The sequence below is a fragment of the Hyperoodon ampullatus genome, assembly GCF_949752795.1.
Source record: "Hyperoodon ampullatus genome assembly, chromosome: 6".
Classification (NCBI taxonomy): Eukaryota; Metazoa; Chordata; class Mammalia; order Artiodactyla; family Ziphiidae; genus Hyperoodon; species Hyperoodon ampullatus.
Genome location: NC_136919.1, coordinates 45,763,517 through 45,786,150, shown reverse-complemented (window position 1 = coordinate 45,786,150; position 22,634 = coordinate 45,763,517). Strand labels below are relative to the sequence as shown.

At 41.7% G+C, this 22,634-nt stretch overlaps 1 protein-coding gene across 2 annotated transcripts in view; it reads left to right on the top strand.

Moving 5' to 3' along the window:
* Positions 1-22,634, top strand: part of UBAP1 (ubiquitin associated protein 1) — a 54,266-nt gene that overhangs the window by 29,547 nt on the left and 2,085 nt on the right. The window contains exons 3-5 of one of the 2 annotated variants that reach the window (XM_079706317.1): positions 7,591-7,715; positions 13,382-14,305; positions 21,623-21,805. In XM_079706317.1, the coding sequence (XP_079562443.1) occupies positions 7,591-7,715; positions 13,382-14,305; positions 21,623-21,805 (1,232 nt within the window). The remainder of the gene's footprint in view (positions 1-7,590; positions 7,716-13,381; positions 14,306-21,622; positions 21,806-22,634) is intronic. The other variant, XM_079706318.1, reaches the window with a different exon arrangement.

Here is a 22,634-nt window from a genome sequence, read left to right as displayed (position 1 = left end):
AATGTGAAGTTCAAATGGATAAACTTTAGAGTATCTCTGTATTTATTGTACTTGAAACTGCTGGAGGTGGATAGGGAGCCTGCCTATTTTTGTTGTTTTTCAGCAGTATTTTGAAGTAGTTACCATTCCTTTTCTTATTCTGGTCCATCTCTTCTCCATCAAGTGTGAAAAATCCATCTCTTCTCCATCAGATGTGAAAAATTCTAAGCCTTTAGTTAACGTTTTATGATGTTTTGGTTTAGGTTTTCTCCCCCCATAAAAAGAAATGATTTACTACAGATAAGACATGATTAGCAGATCAATATATTACAGAAGTATCAGTAGTAGTAATTACAATTTTGCGTTTGAAACTAATAGTTTATCATCTTTTTCTAAGATATGACCTTCCAAAATGGAGTGCATTAATAAACTTTTATTATCTGCATTTGATAGGAATGGAAGTGCCTAAGAAGTTAAAATTAGACCCTCTCTTTGTACAAAGATAAGAATTAACCATCAGAAATATCCAGACAACACAATTATTTTAAAAGGGGTTTTAAAACTAATCTTCCACTTTAAAAATCATGTCATTGTAAGAATGATTTGTTAGACTGCGTGGCAACATGTATTGTTATGCTCTTCTGATCTACAAATGTAAACTTGATAATATCACTTCTCTGAGTCAGGATGGTGCAGCAGTTCCTTGGTTTTTAACTTGCTTGTATATTTTTATACAACAGCTTTAATATTTTGAAGTGCCACTGTGCATATACTTACATACATTTCTTGCATATGTTTTGTTAAATTCTTTTGGAATTAAGTCATTCAGACTCTGGAATTTGCATTCTGTATAACCTGTCAGGCATCAGATCTTCAGGTAAGCTATCTCCTGTTGTTTAAGGATTATTACAGGGCTCTTTCAAAGTCTTCAAATGATATAGAGAGGCAGATCTGTAGTTGCCTCTGATCACTTTCTCAAGGGAACAGAGAGGACAGAGCTAAGGAGAGAGGAAAGACCTAGGGAGAGAAAAGAGCAAAAATGAGAAAATTAAATTTATAATCTTACTTCAAAAGATACGTTTTCTATCTTGAATCTTTAGAAACTCCTTTTTGATTGGAGTGAAAATAAGTTGGACCCCAGTTTATATGTTCCAGCTCAACAATCGAGAGAGAAGATTATATTCTGAAGTTACCTGATCAATGATGACTTATTTTTTTAGGACTTCCTCCATCTCTTTACATTCCTAACCAAAATTTTATTGTTTAAATGAAATGCTCTACCTGAGTAAAATTTGAGAAGGATTTTCTCTTTCTCTCTTTGGCTGCTTCTGCTTTAATTTGCTGAGCTCCTACTTGAATTTCAGTGGCTTTAGTTGGGCTGTTAGAATAATGAATCTTATTTTTAGATATCATGTAGTTTAAGGAATAGAAATTAAAGGGAATAGGTGGAGAATATTTAATAGGCAATCTTGTAGGCATCTGAATGCAGGAAATCAAATTCAGCCTGGCCTTACACGGCTGAAATTAGAAAGCCAGGAAACTGAGGCTACTACTCCCTCCATCTTTCACTGCTTTTCTTCGCAGATGTGCTCCATTTTTATTCTTCTGTTTATAGACTTGCTTTCTTGGCCTACTTGTGTAGAGTGCACAGGGCCAAAAATGGCCACCCCAGTTATGGTGCTTCTTGCTACTTGATCATATAGTGGCTAGCATCATATAGCTGAAGTTTTTGTATCTTTTGGTCAAGGGAGTATCTGACTGGAACATTTTAGTTTATGAGCCTCTGGGTTGGTTCCCCCTAAGTTAGGTATTATCTGACTCGGGGTTAGAGAGAGAGAGAGAGAGTGAGAGAGAGAGTGAGAGAGTGTGTGTGTGTGTGTGTAATTCTAGGGCACTTGGGGTGTGGACAAGGAGGTGACAACTGCTCTCATGACTGGATATGAAAATGCCTTTTTTTCTATTTAAATACTTGGGCTGACTATATCTTATGCTGTGCTGTCTTAGGACTAGTATTTGATTTTTCTTCAAGTTCATTCTTTTCAACTGAGGTTGAACTTCTTCCACTGTCATTAATAACCACATACCCCTAAATAATAGAATAAGAAATACAAACAGTTACTTTTCAAAGGCCTTTAAAAATATTGTCCTTATATCATGCAAATTGCAAACGTTTGGCTCAGTTTAAAGCACGCCTTTCCGAATGTCAATTCTCTTTAATTTTTGACTCATTTTCCACTTGTTTAATCTAAGAAAAAAGTTATTTTCCAGAAGTGACTTTTGAAGGATTTTAAAAAATGTTTCAACAAACAGATAAGTTACTCTTTTAATATCTGGAAAAATGCCCTGATATTCTAATTTGGGAAAAAAATAAGTCTGTAATTAGACTTAATAAAACTAAACTCCCTCCTTTGAAATGCCAAGCTATCATATTTATGACCATTTAGCTAACTTCTGGAAAGGCTTATTTTTCTCTTGGTTTAATTTCTACTAAGATATTGAAATACTTTTTCTATTGAGTGATAGAAAAAGGTATTTTATTTTAGATTGTTTTATTTCTTATTTTTATCATTGTTTTTTAATTTTTTGGCCACACTGTGTGGCATATGGGATCTTAGTTCCCCAACCAGGGATCGAACCCGTGACCCCTGCAGTGGCAGTGTGGAGTCTTAACCACTGTACTGCTGGGGAAATCCCAATCTGTTATTGCTTTTTAAGTACAGAGTAATGTAGAGAAGTCAGCCATCATTTAATCATTGTTCTCCTGTATGTCATATGCTGCCCATACCCCTTCTTTTAAGACTTCCTTTTGTTTGCAACATTTTAACTGTGATGTGCCTTGGTTTGATTTTCTATATATATATATATATATTTTTTTTTTTTTTGCGGTACGCGGGCCTCTCACTGTTGTGGCCTCTCCCCTTGCGGAGCACAGGCTCTGGACGCACAGGCTCAGCGGCCATGGCTCATGGGCCCAGCCGCTCCGCGGCATGTGGGATCTTCCCGGACCGGGGCATGAACCTGTGTCCCCTGCATCGGTAGGCGGACTCTCAACCACTGCGCCACCAGGGAAGCCCGATTTTCTATATATTTATCCTGCTGGGAGTTAGCTAAACTTCTTGGATCTGTGAGTTGATGTCTTTTACTGCTTTTGAAAATTTGCAGCCATAATCTCTTCTTTCTCACATTTCTTTTGCTCCATGTCTCTCTCTTATCCTCTTGAGACTCTAATCACATATGCATAGGCTGTTTGATATTGTCCCAGAGATCTCTTAAGGCTCTGTTCCATTTTTTTTTCTTTTTTTCTCTTTGTGTTTCAATTCTTTTAATTTCTTTTGACTTAATTTCAAGTTCTTTGATTCTTTCCTCTTCTGAGTATTGTCTTCTGATTAGCATAGCCTGGCTTATGAACTATCAAAAATTTTTTTCTATGATACTGCAGTTTTTATTTTTAGTGTTTCCATTTGTCTCTATTTCCATCTCTCTATTGAAATTCCCCATCTGCTCACACACGTTCACCTATTTCATTAGATCCTTTAACATATTTATTATAGTTACTTTAAAGTTCTCTGATAATTCCAGTATCTTGGCTATCCCTGAATTTGGGTCTGATGACTGTTTCTTCTCTTGATGATGGATCACATTTTCTTCCTTTTTTGTGTGTCTTTTTAAAAATTTAATGCCAGATACTGCATATTAAAAAGCTGATTTTGTAGGTTATCTTGTTTTTTGTTAGGACATGAGTAACATTTTCTTTTGACTTCACATCCTGTATTGATATCTGTATAATTGTGTGTGTGTGTGTGTGTGTGTGTATGCATGCGTCTCGCTCTATTTAACTATTGATGTAATTTTGCAAGTGTTACCTGACTTACAGCTTTAAGGTAATGATACTTAGTCATGGGATTGCAATTTTCAGTTAATTTTAAGTTTGATCTGTTTTATTCTTCTTTTTCAAAAACCTCAATTTGAACGCACAGTAAAATCTGAATTAAGCATAATCCAGTTGCTACCCTCTATTAGGAATTTCTCTCCCCACATGGAATTACCTTTTTTCAGAAAAACAGGCAGGTCACAAGATCATAAACATTATCAGCAATTTAGAAAGAAAGTAAACAGAATGAAACTTGGCCAGAATTTATCCTGAGTCATTACACGTTCAGCCCAGTTCCTTCCACCATAGCATAATGGCGAGCAGTGTGCAGAACCTGACTTCAAGGAACTGCCACAGCCATCAGAGATGTACTCTCTTTTTCTAAATGGAACTGAGGAAAATGGGCTCAGACATCTTAGAAAGATTTTCAGTAATAAGGACTGAAACTAAAAGGTACTTGAGGTTGAGCCAGAAGATTGTTAACCACAATGCTTACTCTGGGCCATGTGGTAGAGTTTTTATTGAATCTATTTAAAAAAATAAGATGTATTGAGAAATAAGAGAAATTGATGTCTTTAAATAGATATTCTGATATATTGAATAAAAATGAATAGTTCCTAAGGCATAGTTGGTTGTATTTGCAAAAATGTTCTTTTTAATCCTCACAGCAACATCATTCATTGTACTTATGGTAGTCTCTGGCCATCATTCAAAAAGTTGCTTTTCTTGTTGCTGTCTCTTAAATGCCTTTTGCCCTTTAGCCCTACCCCCTCCTCCCAATCATCACAAAACTGTTTACTCATTCCTGGTTAACAGAACTTAAAGGGGGGAGGGGGAAGGTTAGAAGATGTGCTAAGTCACCTTGGCATTGGCTTTGTTAGTGAAATGAAACTGCTTTTTAAAGCAATTACCTGTAATTGGTGCTAATGAAGGGAAACAGCAGTTGTTTCAAGGTGTTCTACTTGATCTGGTCTGTCTCTAAGCCAGGGCCTAGTTCCATTTATAGAATATAAATTGTCAGTGTATACAACGCTGTCATAGTTTCCTAACTGAAAGGTAGGCAAGGAAACTGAACACCCTTCTTGAAAGATATTATCATTTGGCTCAGATATCTCAAGTATAGTACTTTTTAACAGATGGTTTTCCCCCCTCAACTCCCCATTACCAATCTATAATAGAAGTATTCATTTAAGAAAATTTTGTTAGTATTAATGTGGATAGGTTTTCTTAGATTTGTATATCATATATGCATATAAGTATTATTATAGATAGGATTTTTCTAAAATGTGTGTCATATAATTAACCTACTTTGAATGTATACTTAAAATTTTCTTAAACAAAAGACTTGATTTTGTGATTATTAACTTGACTGTAAATCTTTCCAATGCTTCTTAGAAAATGCTAGTTCCAGCTTTGTTTTCAGTTAATCAGGGCACTAGCCAAAGTTAGACTCTAACTTTCAGTAACTTTTGAGCACCTGTTTCCATGGAAGACAGATAAAAGTTCTCTACAATTAAAAGAGCGTTGCTTTTGATCTCTGTAATATAAAGCATTTTATAAGTGGCAGAAGGTTTTAGTGTTATAACCAGAGTTTTGTTGGCAAGCTGTGATGGTACCTGATACTTTTTCTTGGTACCTCTGGTACATTTTTGTGACTTCTGCAGAACCTTAGAAATGTGCTTATATCTTGCATGAGTACTCTGTTAAAACACTTTCAGGACTAGCTTTGCCATTTTAGGTAAATCATTTTGAATTTTAATAAATACTAATTGAATGTGAGTTAGTGTGAGAATTAAATACAAGAGAAGTGTAAGACCATGTCTTCTTTATTTATTCTCATTGAGCAAATCTCATCTGCTGGATGTTATGCTGAGCTTGGGGGGCTGTGGATAGGAATTTGATCAAATCCTTGATCAAAGTCTCTGGTGCAGGGTGGGGGGTAGTATAAGGAAACATACTACTATCAATACAGAATGGTAAGACCTGTTCTGAGATTGAGAAGGGAGTTGTTCTTAAGCTCATTCTTAAAGGACAAGACATAATTAATCAAGTAAATAAGGGTGGGAATGTGACAGGCATTGCCAGCTGAGAGAACACTTACAAAGGTATGACCAACTTGGAAACTTTGCTAGAGTGTTAACGGTTATGGTTATGCCTCAGAAAAATTATTAAATTGAACACAGTTGTGGATTTAATTTGCTAGCTGAGTGAGAGATAGTTAAACTGTTTTAATTCTAGCTAGAAGTTGTATGGGAAAGAGGTAGACGCCCTCCCCCAAGAGCGGGAGAGGGGGCCTGTTCTTCTTTCCTTGGGAGGATTTCAGGTCTATCAGAGCAGTATCTGCCTTGGGAAATGGGAATGATGACAAGGTTACAAATATATCTTGACCTTGCTTGATAAGTCTTGAAATCTACAGAGTTCTTAGAAGGAAGAGAAATCTCTTTATGGAAGAGGTGTAATTGTCTTATTCTGGACATGAGCACTCAAGAAAATATACTAGTGTGAGACCCAGAAGTAAGCCTTATTTTACTAGCTGCTAATATTCAAAAAGCAAAATTTATTTTATGAACTGTTTCATTCTCCCTGATGCTTCTGCCAGTTAAGTTAGCCCCAAACCTGGTCCAGAAAAGAAATCATGACCTGATTTGGAGTGTATACCTAGTGAGAGTCACATACAAGACCCACTCTCATTTTTGTCTGACCCTATAAATCAATGATAATGTCCCGATCTTTCTGTATTACACATCTGTGATGGGCAGAGAACATTTAGGGAGTTCAAGCAGTTCAGTTGTGTATGGTTTGTGTCTCCTGATAATCCTGGTCTGATTCCCATGGTCTTGTCTGGTTTTCCTTTTTTTCCATAAGTGCTGTACTTCTTAAATATTTCCGTATCTCCAGAATGTAGCTTAAAAAAAAATCTAGAGTAGTTCTTTGTATTAATTAAAAAATGATTCTTACTAAAGAAATCCTAATCAAGGAGGTTCTTTTGTGAAGATTCTATCATCAATTCATCAGTATTTAATAAGTGCCTAATATGTACCAGGAAGTGCTGAGGTTTTGAGACTACATCAGTGAATAAAACAGACTTAAATACTTACCTGCAGGGAGCTTATATTCCACTGGGCAAGACAGACAATAAATATAATTAAAAGGCAAATTACATATATGGTAGAAGGTAATAAGTGCTATGGAGAAAAGATAGATGATAATGTAGGGTTACTGCGGTGAGGGTGTGGTAGTAATTTTAAATAGGGTGGTCAGGGTAAGCCTCACTTAGAAAGTGCCATTTGAGCAAAGACTTGAAGGAGGTGAAGGAGTAAGCTGTGTGAATATCTGAGGGAAGAACATGCCAGATAGAGGAAGCAGCCAGTGCAGACTTTTTGAAGTAGTTTTGACCATGTCATGGTTGCGGAACAGAGGATCACTCTGACTTAGTTCAGTGAGCCAGGAATTGAGGGCAAGAGAGGTAATGGGCGTTGGGGAGGGCTTTTAGGCTACTGTGAGTACTTTGGCTTTTACGCTAAGTATAATTGAATATAAACCCTAATAAGATCAAGTAACCTCAAATAGGAGTCCTTATTAAAGATCTAGGGTCAGGAGAAGGTAAGCAGCCAGAGAAGGAACTCTGTAACTTCTAGTCTTAGGATAGCATAAATTAATGTTGTATCCTAGACGTAAGATTATACCAAAACAAATAATAAGTTCTTTGCTGATATTTTGTACTTTATTTTTGATTGTAGGGACTTTCAGTTACCTTGATGATGTCCCATTTAAGATAGGAGACAAATTCAAAACACCAGCTAAAGTTGGTCTACCTATTGGCTTCTCCTTGCCTGATTGTTTGCAGGTTGTCAGAGAAGTACAGGTAAGTGGTAATTTTTAGTTAAAGTTTAGTACATTTAACATTTTAAGGAGTAAGAATTTGCTGTATAGTGAAATAGAAGAAAAAATTCTGTCTCTTATTTGTGTTTCTGATAGCTCCTGTTATCGTTTGGCTCACACTGTCTCACACACAGGTGTGCGTACACACACACACGCACATTTATATATGTTTATATATCTGTTACAGATCTTGTGTAATCTGATAGATTGTATGTTCCTGGGATTCTGTGCCTTGTCCAAAACAAATCCCCATTGCTCATCTGACTTGCTGCTTCCCCTCTTTCCTTCTCTCTATTAATGTCCTCATTACCTTCTTGGTCACTCAAGTTACATAGTATTTTCTCTCTGCTGTGTCTTCCCTTTGCCATTCAGTTTATCCTTAGCTTATTTTTTCACCTGGGCTATTTCAGTAGCCTCTTTAATGGGCTCCTCTGCTTACAGCATTTTCCTTCTATTTTTCATATTGTTTCTAGAATAATATTCCTGAATTTAAAAACTTACAGTGATTCACCAGCCCTTACTGAATCAAGTCTAGACATAAGGTTATGGTTGAGTACCTTAGCTCATCACCTCCTCTATATTCCGAAACGATACTATAGCAATTTGTCGAATGTACTGTGTGTATTACCTGTCTGAACCATGCTTTTCTCATGAGTTGTTATCCCCACTTGAAATATTCTTCTCTTTCTCACCATACTAAAAGCTGTCTGCTTGTTAAAAATTTATCTATTCTAGAGTGCGCTTAAATGCCGTCTCCTCAATAGCTTCTTTTTCAACCCTTATGTCTTTAAAGCTCAGTTATTTATAAATGTATAAAATTACATCTTGAAAGCAGCAAATAGCCCCATGTTACGTGACTTCCTACACACTTACTGACTGCCTGCTTTTTTTTATTTTTATTTTTTTTTATTTTTTTGCTTTACGCGGGCCTCTCACTGTTGCGGCCTCTCCCGTTGCGGAGCACAGGCTCCGGACGCGCAGGCTCAGCGGCCATGGCTCACGGGCCCAGCCGCTCCGCGGCATGTGGGATCTTCCCAGACCGGGGCACGAACCCGTGTCTCCTGCATCGGCAGGCGGACTCTCAACCACTGCGCCACCAGGGAAGCCCTGACTGCCTGCTTTTGAGTGACGCTCTGCTAGGGCTGAGGATAGAGATAAATGCCTTAATCACTTTCCTCAAGGAGTTTACAGTTTAGAGAAGGAGTTACATGGAAAAACAGAAAGGTACGCTACTCACCCAAACACTTCTTCCTGTGACTCTAGATTTTCTAAAATACAACTTCCTGGCAAAGAAGGGGGATTTACTAAGGCATTACCATGTTACTCTAAAATGTATTCTTTGAAAAAAAAAAAAAATTGGGAATTCCCTGGTAGTCCAGTGGAAAGAATGCAGTGTTTTCACTGCCAAGGGCCTGGATTCAATCCCTGGTTGGGGAACTAAGATCCTGCAAGCCAGGCAGTGTGGCCAGAAAAAAAAAAAAAAAAATTAAAAATAAATAAATAAAATAAAATAAAGTGTATTCTTTGTTTTACCTTCCAGTCTTTTTTAGGGAATAATCGTAGTGGGAGAACTTCAGTTATATTTTTTAAATAAAAGTTTTACTGATATAATTCACATACCACAAAATTTTCCCTTTTAAGGGAAATGCAAATAAATTTTTTTTTAGTATATTCACAGTTGCATAACTATCATTACCATCTCATTCCAGAATATTTTCATCACCCTGAAAAGAGACCCAGTGTCCATTAGCAGTCACTCCCTATTTTCCCCTTCCCCCAGCCCCTGGCAACCACTAAATCTACTTTCTGTCTCTATGAATTTGCCTATTCTGGAATATCATATAAGTGGAATAATACAATATTTAGTCTTTTATATATAACTATTCATAAATATATATGTGACTGATTTATTTTACTTTAATGTTTTCAAGTTTTATCCATATTGTATGAATGAAGTATTAGTACTTCATTCATTATTATGGCTGAATAATTCCATTGTATTGATACATACCACAGTTTGTATATCCATTCATCAGTTGATAGACTTTTTTTTTTTTTTTTGGCTGTGCGGCTTTCGGGATCTTAGTTCCCAACCAGGGATCGAACCCACGCCCCCTACAGTGGAAGCCCGGAGTCTTAAAACCACTGGACCGCCAGGGAAGTCCCCAGTTGATAGACATTTTTGATGGTTTCCAATTTTTTAGCTGTTAGGAAAAATGCTGCTGTGAACTTATTTTTGGCTGCATTGTGTCTTCGTTGCTGTGTGTGGGCTTTCTCTAGTTGTGGCAAGCCAGAGCTACTCTTCCTTGCTGTGTGCAGGCTTCTCATTGCGGTGGCTTCTCTTGTTGCGGAGCATGGGCTCTAGGTGAGCGGGCTTCCGTAGTTGCAGCACGTGGCCTCAGTAGTCGTGGTGAGCAGGCCTATTTGCTCCGCGGCATGTGGGGATCTTCCCGGACCAGGGATTGAACCCATGTCCCCTGCATTGGTGGGCGGATTCTTAACCACTGCGCCACCAGGGAAATCCATGCTGTGAACATTTGTCTACAGGTTTTTGTGCAGACATATGCTTTCAGCTTTCTTGGGTATGTACATAGGAGTGGAATTGCTGGGTCGTATATTAACTATGTTTAACCTTTTGAGGAATTGCCAGACTTAATTTCCAAAGTGGCTGCACCATTCTACAATCCTACCTACACTGCATGAAGTTTCCAGTTCCTCTACATCCTTGCCAACTTTTGTTATCATCTGTCTTTTTGGTTATTTATATACATCCTAATGGGTGTGCAGTGGTCTTACGGTTTTTGTTTTTGTTTTTTTGGCCGTGTGGCATTTGGGATCCTAGTTGCCAGACCAGGGTTTGAACCCACGCCCCCTGCAGTGGAAGCATGGCTTCTTAACCACTGGACCGCCAGGGAAATTACCCCTCTTATGGTGGTTTTGATGTACATTTCCCTAGCTACTAATAATGTTGACTATCTTAGATGTTTTTGAATACTGAACCGATACTCCTTTTGTGTATGGAGACTTTATTGGGCCAGAAGAGATAGAGATTTCCCTTATGAAGTTTTACCTTGTTCTGTTTCCTTGGTGGCTTTTTTATTGGCAGCAACAAATATTCAGTAAATACCACTCTGTGTGCAGAATACTGCTAGCAATATGATTTAAATAGCACCTCCATCTTATTTCAGTAGTCCTCATATTATTCGCTGCCTCATTGATTCATTCAGAAGGCTTGTTTGGAATCCCACATTGTTGCCGTTAATAGGCTTTGCTGGGAATTTTCTATTTGATCAGTGTGACGCACTAATGAGTGCCTGGTACTGTGCCTGTCATACTCATCACACCCACTAATAACAAAAGAGGAGATCAAGGCTCCAAGCTCCATTCCTGTGTGGGCTAGCTGCAGTGTTTTTGTTCTCTAATTGCAGTAGCTTCCTTAAACTTTGACTGCCTAGGGTCTCCAGTGGGGGATTTGGCTGTGGTATTGGTGTGGTGTTGGAGCTGGCTCCCTCTCTATCCAGAGAAGAGTCAGACCTAGAGCCCTAGACAGCTTGAAGCTTCCTGTAACTTTTTCATATTTGCCCTTGCATGACAATACAAACTTGAGATTTCAGATTAAAAATCATCAAAGTGAGCCAGTAAAACATACATAAACCTTTGCACCCAGGTCCGGAAAGTTTTCACCGAAATGGTGGTAGTGGCCACAGTAGTGGAGGGTGGCCTTTAGTGTCATGGTTTAGAGCAGACTCTGGTTCAGCGATTCATGGGCTGGAATTGCCGTGTAATAGCTGTGTAATCTTGTACAGATTTTAAGGTTATTATAAGGATTGAGTAAAATAATGCATTTATAATGCTTATTCTGGTTCCTGGTACTCCATAAATGTTAGATGATGTTATTATTTATTATTGTACACTCAAAAATCACATTCTTTTTCACTGTAATATTTCTGCTGTTTTTTCCTCTCTGTTTTTTCCTGTGTTCCAAGTATTCTACATTACTTTGGTAATTACAAAAAAACAAAAAAGCACTAAAGAGGAAAGAAATTTACACTTGTTTTTGGGAGTAAAACTTCAGAGATCTGTGTTTACAGGCGGTGGGGAGTTGGTCACAGCCTCAGTTTTTGGTGGAGGAAACCAGTTGCATAATTGGATTTCCTCCACAGAAGCAGCAACCTTTGCCCAGTGCTGTTTTCTCACTATTCAGTTAGTGGTAGAAAGGAAGCCCTGTGATCCCCCAAGTGTCTTTTTGGGGCCCAGTAACTGGCTCAGGGTGTGTAAGTGAACTTCTTGACATGTGCGTTTCCAGGCTTCTTTTGTGTTGTTTGAAGCTGAAAGGTTTAGGGATGACCTGAGGTACTTTATTATGTTTCTTCTCTAAAACTCTAGGCCTACCGTGGCTCTAGGTCATGGTAGGCCTCCTTCCTCTCCCTTTCCCCTCTTTATTCTTATTGTGCCTCCAACCTTGAATGTGCACACATTGTTTAGCTTTTACTCTTTTCCACAGTGGCTGCGCCAGTTTACACTGCCACCAACAGTGTGTATGAAGGCTCCCTTTTCTCCACATCCTCTCCAACACTTGTTATTTCTTGCCTTTTTGATAATAGCCATTTCACTGGGCGTGAGGCTATATCTTACTGTGGCTTTGATTTGCATTTGCCTGATAATTAGTGATGTTGAACATCTCTTCATGTGCTTCTTGGCCATCTGTATGGCTTCGTTGGAAGAATGTCTATTCAGATCCTCTGGCCATTTTTTAATCAGGTTGTTTGCTTTTTGTTGAGTTTGCATCGTAAAATCTTAATTTGATTATGTCTAGATTCTTAATAAGCAGTTTTCCTACATTTAGAGTACAGTCTGTTCATTGTAATTTGGTAGTGGTTTAGAGCATAGAATCTGTTGTCAGACTGCCTGGGTTCAGATCCAGGCTCTACCGCTTAACAGCTTTATGACCTTGAGCATAGCGCCTGTAATGTTGAAAAAAATCTAGAGAACTGATACGTAAAAAGTGCTTAGAATCATGCATGGCACCTTGTAAGTGCTTCTTAAATACTAGGGGCTGTTGTTTTTATTGAGCACGGGATCTATTTGGGGCATTGTGTTAGATAATGGAGACCTTAAGAGGGTCTAAAGCCCAGTTGCTGCCCACAAGAGGCTTGTGATAGTGTTGGGGAAATGTTTAGAGGAAAACTAAAGTGACTTGTGGTCACATGTGCTCAGCATCAAATGATAGAGACAGACACTATGTAAGAGTTCAGAGGAGGGAATGGGCCATCAGGAAAGCTTTATAGAGGAGGCAGCTGAGTTCTGCCTGAGCCACCAATGAAGAATTCTAGGAAGGGAAATGGCCTGAGGGGAGAGAAGCAAGGGAAGTGGCAAGGTACATTTGGCCTGGTAAGTAGGATTAGAGGTGGTGGGAGCTCTTTCTAGTTAATTTTTAGAAGTAACCAGGGAGCATAGTTTGATTAAATCAAGTAAGATTAGGAAGTCTTAGTTTTCCTGAGTGGGGATCCTCCCATACACCTTAATAAATGCTGCCTTGCCCAGTTCTCTTGTGCCAGGGTGAGGAAGAAGTGAATTGGGTGGAGGAATTGGGTGGGGGAGGGGCAGCCACCTGGGTTCACACTTCCTTTCTCTGATATATCTTTGCAGTATGACTTCTCTTTGGAAAAGAAAACCATTGAGTGGGCTGAAGATATTAAGAAAATCCAAGAAGCCCAGTGGGAAGCAGAGCGCAAGGCTGAGGAAGCAGAAGCTAAGGTGAATTCTAAGAGTGGCCCAGAGGGTGACAGCAAAATGAGCTTCTCCAAGACTCACAGTACAGCCACAATGCCACCTCCTATCAATCCCATCCTTGCCAGCTTACAGCACAACAGCATCCTCACCCCGACTCGGGTCAGCAGCAGTGCCACAAAACAGAAAGTTCTCAGCCCACCCCACACAAAGGCAGATTTCAATCCTGCTGACTTTGAGTGTGAAGAAGACCCGTTTGATAATCTGGAGTTAAAAACTATTGACGAGAAGGAAGAGCTGAGAAACATTCTGGTAGGAACCAGTGGACCCATTATGGCCCAGTTATTGGACAGTAACTTGCCTAGAGGTGGCTCTGGGTCTGTGTTACAGGATGAGGAGGTCCTGGCATCCCTGGAGCGGGCAACCCTAGATTTCAAGCCTCTTCACAAACCCAATGGCTTTATAACCTTACCACAGTTGGGCAACTGTGAAAAGATGTCGCTGTCTTCCAAAGTGTCCCTCCCTCCCATCCCTGCAGTAAGCAATATCAAGTCCCTGTCCTTCCCCAAACTTGACTCTGATGACAGCAGTCAGAAGACAGCCAAGATGGCAAGCACTTTCCATAGCACATCCTGCCTCCGCAGTGGCACGTTCTGGAATTCCCTAAAGCCTTCTACCCAAAGCAGTGCCAGTGAGCTCAATGGGCATCATGCTCTTGGGCTTTCAGCTTTGAACTTGGACAGTGGCACAGAGGTGCCAACCCTGACCCATTCCCAGATGCCTTCCCTCTCTGTCTTGTCTGTGTGCACAGAAGAATCATCACCTCCAAATACCTGTCCCACGGTAAGCCTTTTATAAATTTATTTTATTTATTTTTGGTTGCATTGGGTCTTCATTGCTGCGGGCGGGCTTTCTCTAATTGTGGTGAGCGGGGGCTACTCTTCATTGTGGTGCACGGGCTTCTTATTGCAGTGGCTTCTCTTGTTGTGGAGCATGGGCTCTAGGCACGCGGGCTTCAGTAGTTCTGGCACACGGGCTCAGTATCTGTGGCTTGCGGGCTCTAGGGCTTAGTAGTTGTGGCGCACGGGCTTAGTTGCTCCATGGCATGTGGGATCTTTCCAGACCAGGAATGGAACCCATGTCCCCTGCATTGGCAGGCGGGTTCTTAACCACTGTGCCACCAGGGAAGTCCCACGGTAAGCCTTTTAAATCCCCCTGAATTAAAGCTCCACAGATTTCTAAATTCTACCCAGCAGTTGCCACCCTCACATTCTTCTTTGCAAGGTTTAGGGCAGGATGGGGCATGACCAAATTGACCTTGCTTACATTAAGTATATGTAGTTCTGTTTATTTTTCTGAGGACAGAGATTATTAGCTTTGCACCTAACCTGGTTAATGTTGGCTTGTTCCTCCCTGCATCTTTTTGGTCTTTTCCTTCAAAAAGATGTGTATCATGTGAATGATGTTTTCCTGCCTAATCAATTTGTTCTTTTCTGTGCTGCCATGTCTTGTGTTTGCATTTTTTTTTTTTGCGGTACGCGGGCCTCTCACTGTTGTGGCTTTTCCCGTTGCGGAGCACAGGCTCCGGACGCGCAGGCTCAGCGGCCATGGCTCACAGGCCCAGCCGCTCCGCAGCATGTGGGATCTTCCTGGACCGGGGCACGAACCCATGTCCCCCGCATCGGCAGGCGGACTCTCAACCACTGCGCCACCAGGGAAGCCCGTGTTTGCATTTTTTAAAGGCTTTCTTTCTTTGTACCTTTTTACTTTTTCCTATTACCTTTCTTAATTTTTTTGTGGTTGCTTGGTATTCCTCCTTTTATCTTCTCCCTACCTCCCTCTCCTCCCTCTTTCCATCTCACTCTGCCTTGAAGTTTGGCTCTTTTGTGTTTGACTAATTTGGGGTTATGTTTCTTCAAACTGGGCGGTACTTTAGTAACTGGGGCATAATTTGTATTGGAAGTTTTAGCAAAAGATAGAAATTTGTCATTTTTAAACCTATAGGTTTTAATCCTGCAATTACTTTTTTTTTCTTACTACTAAGAATTGTGCAGTTTTCTCCAAAGGGAGGGAGAGGGAAAGGTTGGAAGTCAGATTTAGTGTTGACGGGTGGACTGATACAGAAGTTGTAATTTGTATCATCTTGAAGAAAATCTGATTTGTCACACAAGAGAGATGCATACATATACAGGGAGGTTACTTTATTTTATGTGGTTGTTTCAGCCCCACAGAAAAATTGCATTATAGAATAGAAATCACAGAAGACCAAGAACCTTTTGCTACACCAGTTCAGATTTTTTAAATGACAGCATATCAAGACAGTATTTAGAGCCAGAAAGGAGCCTGATTGTATTAGCGGGAAATCTCTGAGAGACCATAATAAGCCTGCTGTTAGCTGGTAGAAAAGATGAGCCTTGGCCTGCCTTACAAAGAGTGCAAGTTCCCAGCAGTGACATTCTTGGTAAATGATTTTCTCTGTGTGAGTGCTTCCATTGTCAGAGCTTACTGCTGCCTGTAAACGTCCATGGACCATGGCCCAGAGAAACTAAATACAGTGCATAACATCTCCTAGGATGGACCTTATCCTAATTCCTCCTGGTTTGTGGTTGGACTTTGGTCAGCAGGATACTCCTCTTCGCTTTGTGACTCATTGTGTGCTTTAGAGGAATTAAAAGCACTCTGAAAGGTTCCCCCACTCCCACCAACTTAGAGTGTCAGAGGAAACCATGCTTCACCCTGGCCTGGGGACTGACTGCCTTTGGGGGGCAAATATAAACAGAGTTGGAGTTCTGGTGATCTTTTAAGGAAGTCATGACCCTTACCTCCAGGGAGCAAAGCCTAGTTCCCATCCTGGCTTTCTATCCTTAGTGCGAGTCTTTGAGGCCCACGGTAGGAGCTTCCCAGTGAGAGAAGCACTTGTCTCCAAGATAGGGACTTGAGGCAGGGGGGTGATGATGGTGGTCAGCTGGGCTGTATACATCCTTCAAATAGGAACTCCTAGGGAAGTGTTCCTGGAATTTGGTTCTTGTCAGCTATTTCAGGCCCAGTGTTTGGGTCTCAGTTTTCAGATTTTGATTTCATGTTTCACTGTTTTATATAAACTAATCTTAGAAGTTGAGAACTCCATGGGATCATGTTAAGAGGGACAGTCTTGTGATGTGCCACAATGTGTCCAGCATAGACCTGCCTGAGCTAGCACCAGGGCCTCTTCTCACTGCCCCTCAACCCTTCAAGGGGTCTTGCTCTGCTCACAGGTTAGGCTCATTCTGCCATTGGGTTCTCTTTCTCCGGGTATGGATATATATTTCCCACTCTTTCACAGTTACTTCAGCAAAATATTTGCCTTTTTCCTTATACTTCTGAGTTCTCAATTTACTAATTTTGGCCAAGAAGCATACGAGTAGTGCCAGTTTGCTTTTAAATTGTATTTTAAATAATTTTCAATACATACAATCTCTTAGCTTTTCGGTGTTTGAATCTGTTGATCGTTTCTTATGTTGTCATTGCTTTAATACTTACAGTAGAGTCCTTCTCCATCTCTAGATTTAAAAAATGAGGGACTTTCCTGCTAGTCCAGTGGTTAGGACTTGGCGCTTTCACTGCTGTGGCCCCAGGTTCGATCCCTGGTTGGGGAACTAAGATCCCACAAGCCATGTGGTACAGCCAAAAAAAGAAGAAAAAGAAAAGGAAGGAAGAAATAGGAAGCCTCAAAAAAGAAATAAAGAAACAAATGAAAAAATTTTTAAATAAATAAAAATAAAAATGAATTTATTTTTATCAAAGTACTACAAGCATATTTTAATGAAATCAAGTAGCATTTAAAAGGCTTGTATTGAAAAACAGTAGTTCCCTGCCTCACCTCTCCCCAGTTCCAGTTTTGCTTCCCATAGTCAGGCACTTTTGACCTTTAAACTGTTTATGCTGGGATTTATCTCTGTATTTCTGAATTAGATGCTTATATTTTTCTAAATTTATCAATTTTAGACAGGTTTATACTTCCTGTTGCAGTAGTTGAGGATTTAACTCTGATAATAGCCCCTCCTCTACCTTCTTCCTGTATCTCCCATCATATTTATATCACAAATTTTGGTTCAATTAATGTTATTGTTCATATTATTATGATTGAGTAAATATTTATTACTGAGTTCAGATGGTATACTGTGGTGATGATGATGATTTTTTTGGTAGCTTTTTGTTTCTCTAGTTTAACTGCCCCATTAAAAAATTCTGCATGCTTTCTTTGTGCCTGTTGCTAATTTTGTCCAAATGCTCCAAACGAGCTGCCAAAGACCTAATGATAATTTTCTTGTTCAAATACTTTCAAGCACGTTGGTCAACCTGTCTGATTTTGAGTCTTTTTTTGCGGGGGGGTTCTTTGTTGCTGCGTGTGGGCTTTCTCTACTTGTGGTGAGCGAGAGCTACTCTTCGTTGCGGCGCACGGGCTTCTCAGTGCAGGGGCTTCTCGTCGTGGAGCACGGGCTCCAGGCACATGGGCTTCAGTAGTTGCAGCGCTCGGGCTCAGTAGTTGTGGCGCGTGGGCTTAGTTGCTCCACAGCATGTGGGATCTTCCCAGACCAGGGATCAAACCCATGTCCCCTGCATTGGCAAGCAGATTCTTAACTACTGTGCCACCAGGGAAGTCCTATTTTTGAGTCCTTGAATATCTAAAAATGTCTTAATTTTACCCTCACATGTGAATAATACTTTGGATTTAGATTTCTTAGTTGAAGGTCATTTTTCTTCAAGAATTTTTAAGACATTGCTCCCTTAAAAAAAAAAAATCAAATTTAAGTATGTAAGCTCCACTGTTTCTAGCAATTCTGATTTCTTCCCCTACTCCCACAAGCTTTCTTTTCTTCATTTCTGGAGATTTGAAATTTACCAGTGATGGGCTTTGTTCATTCATTGTGCTTGGCCCTCCTGGATCCAAAGGCTCAGCTCAGTTTTCAAAATCTGGTTGATGTGGTTTGTTACTTTGTATTTTCTTTTTTGTATTTTCTATCTCTTTGACTTTATGTTTTACTTTCTGGGATATATCCTTGCCTGTGTATAACCTTTTTTTTTTTTTTTTTTGTTAAATCTCATAATCTTTTAAATAAAATTTTTACTTTATTTTAAATTTCCAAGTGCTTTGTCTTTTCCCTCTTCTGGTTTGGTCTTATGTTGGTGGCTTTGGCTTTCTATTCACATTTAAGAGTGAGGCACTAAAATAAAACAATCAAAACGGGGAATGTGTATGTTGGGGTGTGCTTGCTGATCATGAAGATTCACTGTAGGTTGAAGGTCAGTTGGCTTTGAGGGGAGCTCTGCAAAACATCAACATGTGAAGGTCTTGGGGGCTATTAAAGTTTATCTAGAGAGTTCTGCTTGAAGGCTAAAGAAGGTGGGGAATGCTGGTGTAGACTTACTTAATCCCCTTTTTGGTTCTTGCACCTCACTCTGCCATATGCTGTGCTTGGTATCCTTAGTCCTTTTTGGCTCACGTTTTCTAGAGACTTAACGTTCTGCCTCCTGCAAAGGTGAGGTGGGGAAGGTCTGCCTGAGGGTTTTCTGCTCTGATCACTGTCTTCGTTTCTTGCCTTATCCCAACAGTACCCGGTGCTTCCAAATGCTGAACCCATCTCTCGGGGTCTCCAGGGGCGTGTATCTTCATTGCCTCTGCCCATTACTCTGCCTTCATTAGCATTCCACCTTCTAAAATTTCATTGAAATATATTGTCCTCTGCTGTTCCCTCTTTTTCTTTGACCTTAAAGGTTAATACAGTTTTTTTTTTTTTTTTTTTTTTTTTTTTGCGGTACGCGGGCCTCTCAATGCTGTGGCCTCTCCCGCTGCGGAGCACAGGCTCTGGACGCGCAGGCCCAGCAGCCATGGCCCACAAGCCCAGCCGCTCGGCAGCATGTGGGATCCTCCCAGACCGGGGCACGAACGCGTGTCCCCTGCATCGGCAGGCGGACTCTCAACCACTGTGCCACCAGGGAAGCCCGGTTAATACAGTTTTAATTGTTTTATTATCATTTTAGTGGGTTTTGGAGAGGAGAATCAGTGTCAATTTATTGTGTTAAATGAATATCCCCCCTTTGAAATCCTAATAGAGCTCCACTTATTCAGTAACTGTTGATTAGGGGTAAGTTTCAAGCTCAAAACCAGGCCTTAGGCATTTAGAAATGCATGTGACATGGTAACTAACTTCTAGGAGCTCATACTGTGTGTAATAAGTACTGTGCCAGCAGTATGACCAAAATGCTGTTTGGCTATTGGTATTCTCAAGCCCAGGTAGAGCCTGCCCCTGAAAAGAGAGAGACAATCTTGGGGCCTGCAAAGTGGCCAGACGGGTGTGATGCAGTTCCCATGCCCTGTCGTGGCTCCTGTAACCTAATGACTGAGCCCCACGATTGGACTGCCTGGAGTATGCTGTGGGTGAGAAATGGTTAAGCAGAAACTACAGGCTTTTACTCCTGTAGAATCTTCTTGGATTTTCCCAGCTGACTTGGAGGAGAGCATCTGGTTATAGCTATGTAATTTTTAAAAATATTTTATTTTTAGTTTTTTATATTTTAAAATATTTATTTATTTATTCGTTTGTTTTTGGCCACCTTGGGTCTTCATTGCTGTGCACAGGCTTTCTCTAGTTGCCGCGAGCAGGGGCTGCTCTTCATTGTGGTGCGCGGGCTTCTCATTGTTGTGGCTTCTCTTGTTGCGGAGCACGGGCTCTAGGCGCGTGGGCTTCAGTAGTTGTGGAGCGTGGGCTTCAGTAGCTGTGGCTCGTGGGCTCTGGTGCGCAGGCTCAGTAGTTGTGGCGCACGGGCTTAGTTGCTCCGCAGCATGTGGGATCTTCCCGGACCAGGGCTTGAACCCGTCTCTACTGCATTGGCAGGAGGATTTCAAACCACTGCGCCACCAGGGAAGTCCCGAGCTATATAATTTTGAACATGCTTTTAGGATAGCAGGCTCCTTTCCCTCCTCCCTCCCCAGCCCCGGCCCCCCGCAAAAAAAAAAAAAAAAAGGGGGGAAATAAAATTTTGTTGAAAAGTTTTCCCTGGTTCTTCAGAGCTGGGCCAAGCTGTCAAACAGCTTGTGACCTTGTTCCCATGGTGGTTCTGTCCTTTGGCCTGGGAGTGAGCTGCCTTTTTGCCTTGGGGCTGACTCATTATCGGAAGTGGTGGGAGGATTTAATCCTGGGAATCTGTCCACCAGTCAGGCTGGGGTTAGTAAGGTCCTGTAGCCAGTGCAGTGGAGGCAGGATGCTAGAGACCACAGTCCAGTCCTTGAGGGCACAGCCTGGAGTGGGTAGTAGTCCTTCAGTCTTGGCTCCATACGACAGCGGCTATTGCAGGGAATCAAAGCACAGTGCATGGTGTGGGGCAGAGATGGAGTGCCCTCAGAGCACGGGAGCCCTGAGCTGGCCAAGTGTGGGAATGGCGCTGGCAGTCTCTGCCCAGCCAGCGATAGTAGAAGCGAGGATGGACACATTACTGGCAGAGTCATTCCAGAGTGGGGGTGTTTGAGGTTACTGATCCCTTTAGGACTCAGATACGGCAGCCTAGGAAAGGGATAAAGGAGCCCTGGAGAGAAATAACAGCAGCCAGCTTGGGCATCAGTCCCAAATGTAGTTTTCAGAACTTCTTTCTCCACCTCAAGCCCAGGGGATTTGGGCATGGAAGGGCATGTGGCTCTTTTTTTTTTTTTTTTTTTTTTGCGGTACACGGGCGTCTCACTGTTGTGGCCTCTCCCGTTGCGGAGCACAGGCTCCGGACGCGCAGGCCCAGCGGCCATCGCTCACGGGCCCAGCCGCTCTGCGGCATGTGGGATCCTCCCGGACCGGGGCACGAACCCGCGTCCCCTGCATCGGCAGGCGGACTCTCAACCACTGCACCACCAGGGAATCCCGGCATGTGGCTCTTGTGGTGCTTCCTCACTCTGCAAGGTGGGATGAAGGCAGAGGACAGCCACAGTTGCATCTGTCTTCCCAGTTTTTCTCTCCCTCAGCTGGAGCTCCCCTACCACTCTTCAGTCTTCTTCAGGATGTCTGGCAGGTTGCTTGACTGGGAGGTTTGATTAGGTCAGAAACGACAAGCCCGTGGATTGGGCTACCTCAGTGAGTGTCTTCCGGGGCCCATGTCTTTCTTCTTGCCTTAATCCTTTTGTTTCTCCACCACCAGGTCACACCTCCTAATCTCTCAATGTCACAAGTGCCCAACACTCCCAGCTGTCCTCAGGCTTACTCTGAACTGCAGACGCTGTCCCCCAGTGAGCGGCATTGTGTGGAGACGGTGGTCAGCATGGGCTACTCATATGAGTGTGTCTTGAAAGCCATGAAGAAGAAAGGAGAGAATATTGAGCAGGTGAGCGGTTAGTCAGCCGTGGGGCAGGGCGTGGGTAGGAGAGAGGTCCCACATCTCTGGAGCTGGAATAGTGTCTTGCCTTTATCCTAGAGTCCTTCAGACTCACAGCACCATTGTCTTTTCCTGTGACTTGAGGGGGTGTGGGCAGGATGCAGGGTGCTTTGTTGGGCAAACCAGCAGCCTCAGTAGCAGTGCTTCTGCTTTGGGGGCTGCTCTGGGACCTAGGCTGAAGGAGAGCTTTGAGAGTATTGGAGTTGTTGACTGTTACCCAGTTATCCCCTTCTCTGCCTCTCCTGAGACAGCATTCTAGGCTTGAGGTATGGTCAGATGTCTTCTTCCAGAAATGTTTATCCTGTCAGGACTGCCCAGGGAGTTCCAAAATAGGGTACTGGAGTCCTAAACCTTGGGGGCACTTTCTGACTTGGGTGGTTTCTTAGAAGAATATCTTGGGACTTCCCTGGTGGCGCAGTGGTTAAGAATCCACCTGCCAGTGCAGGGGACACGGGTTCGAGCCCTGGTTCGGGAAGATCCCACATGCCGCGGAGCAGCTAAGCCCATGCGCCACAACTACTGAGCCTGCGCTCTAGAGCCCACGAGCCACGACTACTGAGCCCACGTGCCACGACTACTGAGCCCACGTGCCACAACTACTGAAGCCCATGTGCCTAGAGCTTGTACTGTGTGACAAGAAGCCACTGCAGTGAGAAGCCCGTGCACCACAACTAGGGAGAAAGCCTGTGTGCAGCAATGAAGACCCAGTGCAGCCAATGATGATGATGATAATAATAAATAAATAATAAATAAATAAATAAATTTAGAAAAAAGAAAA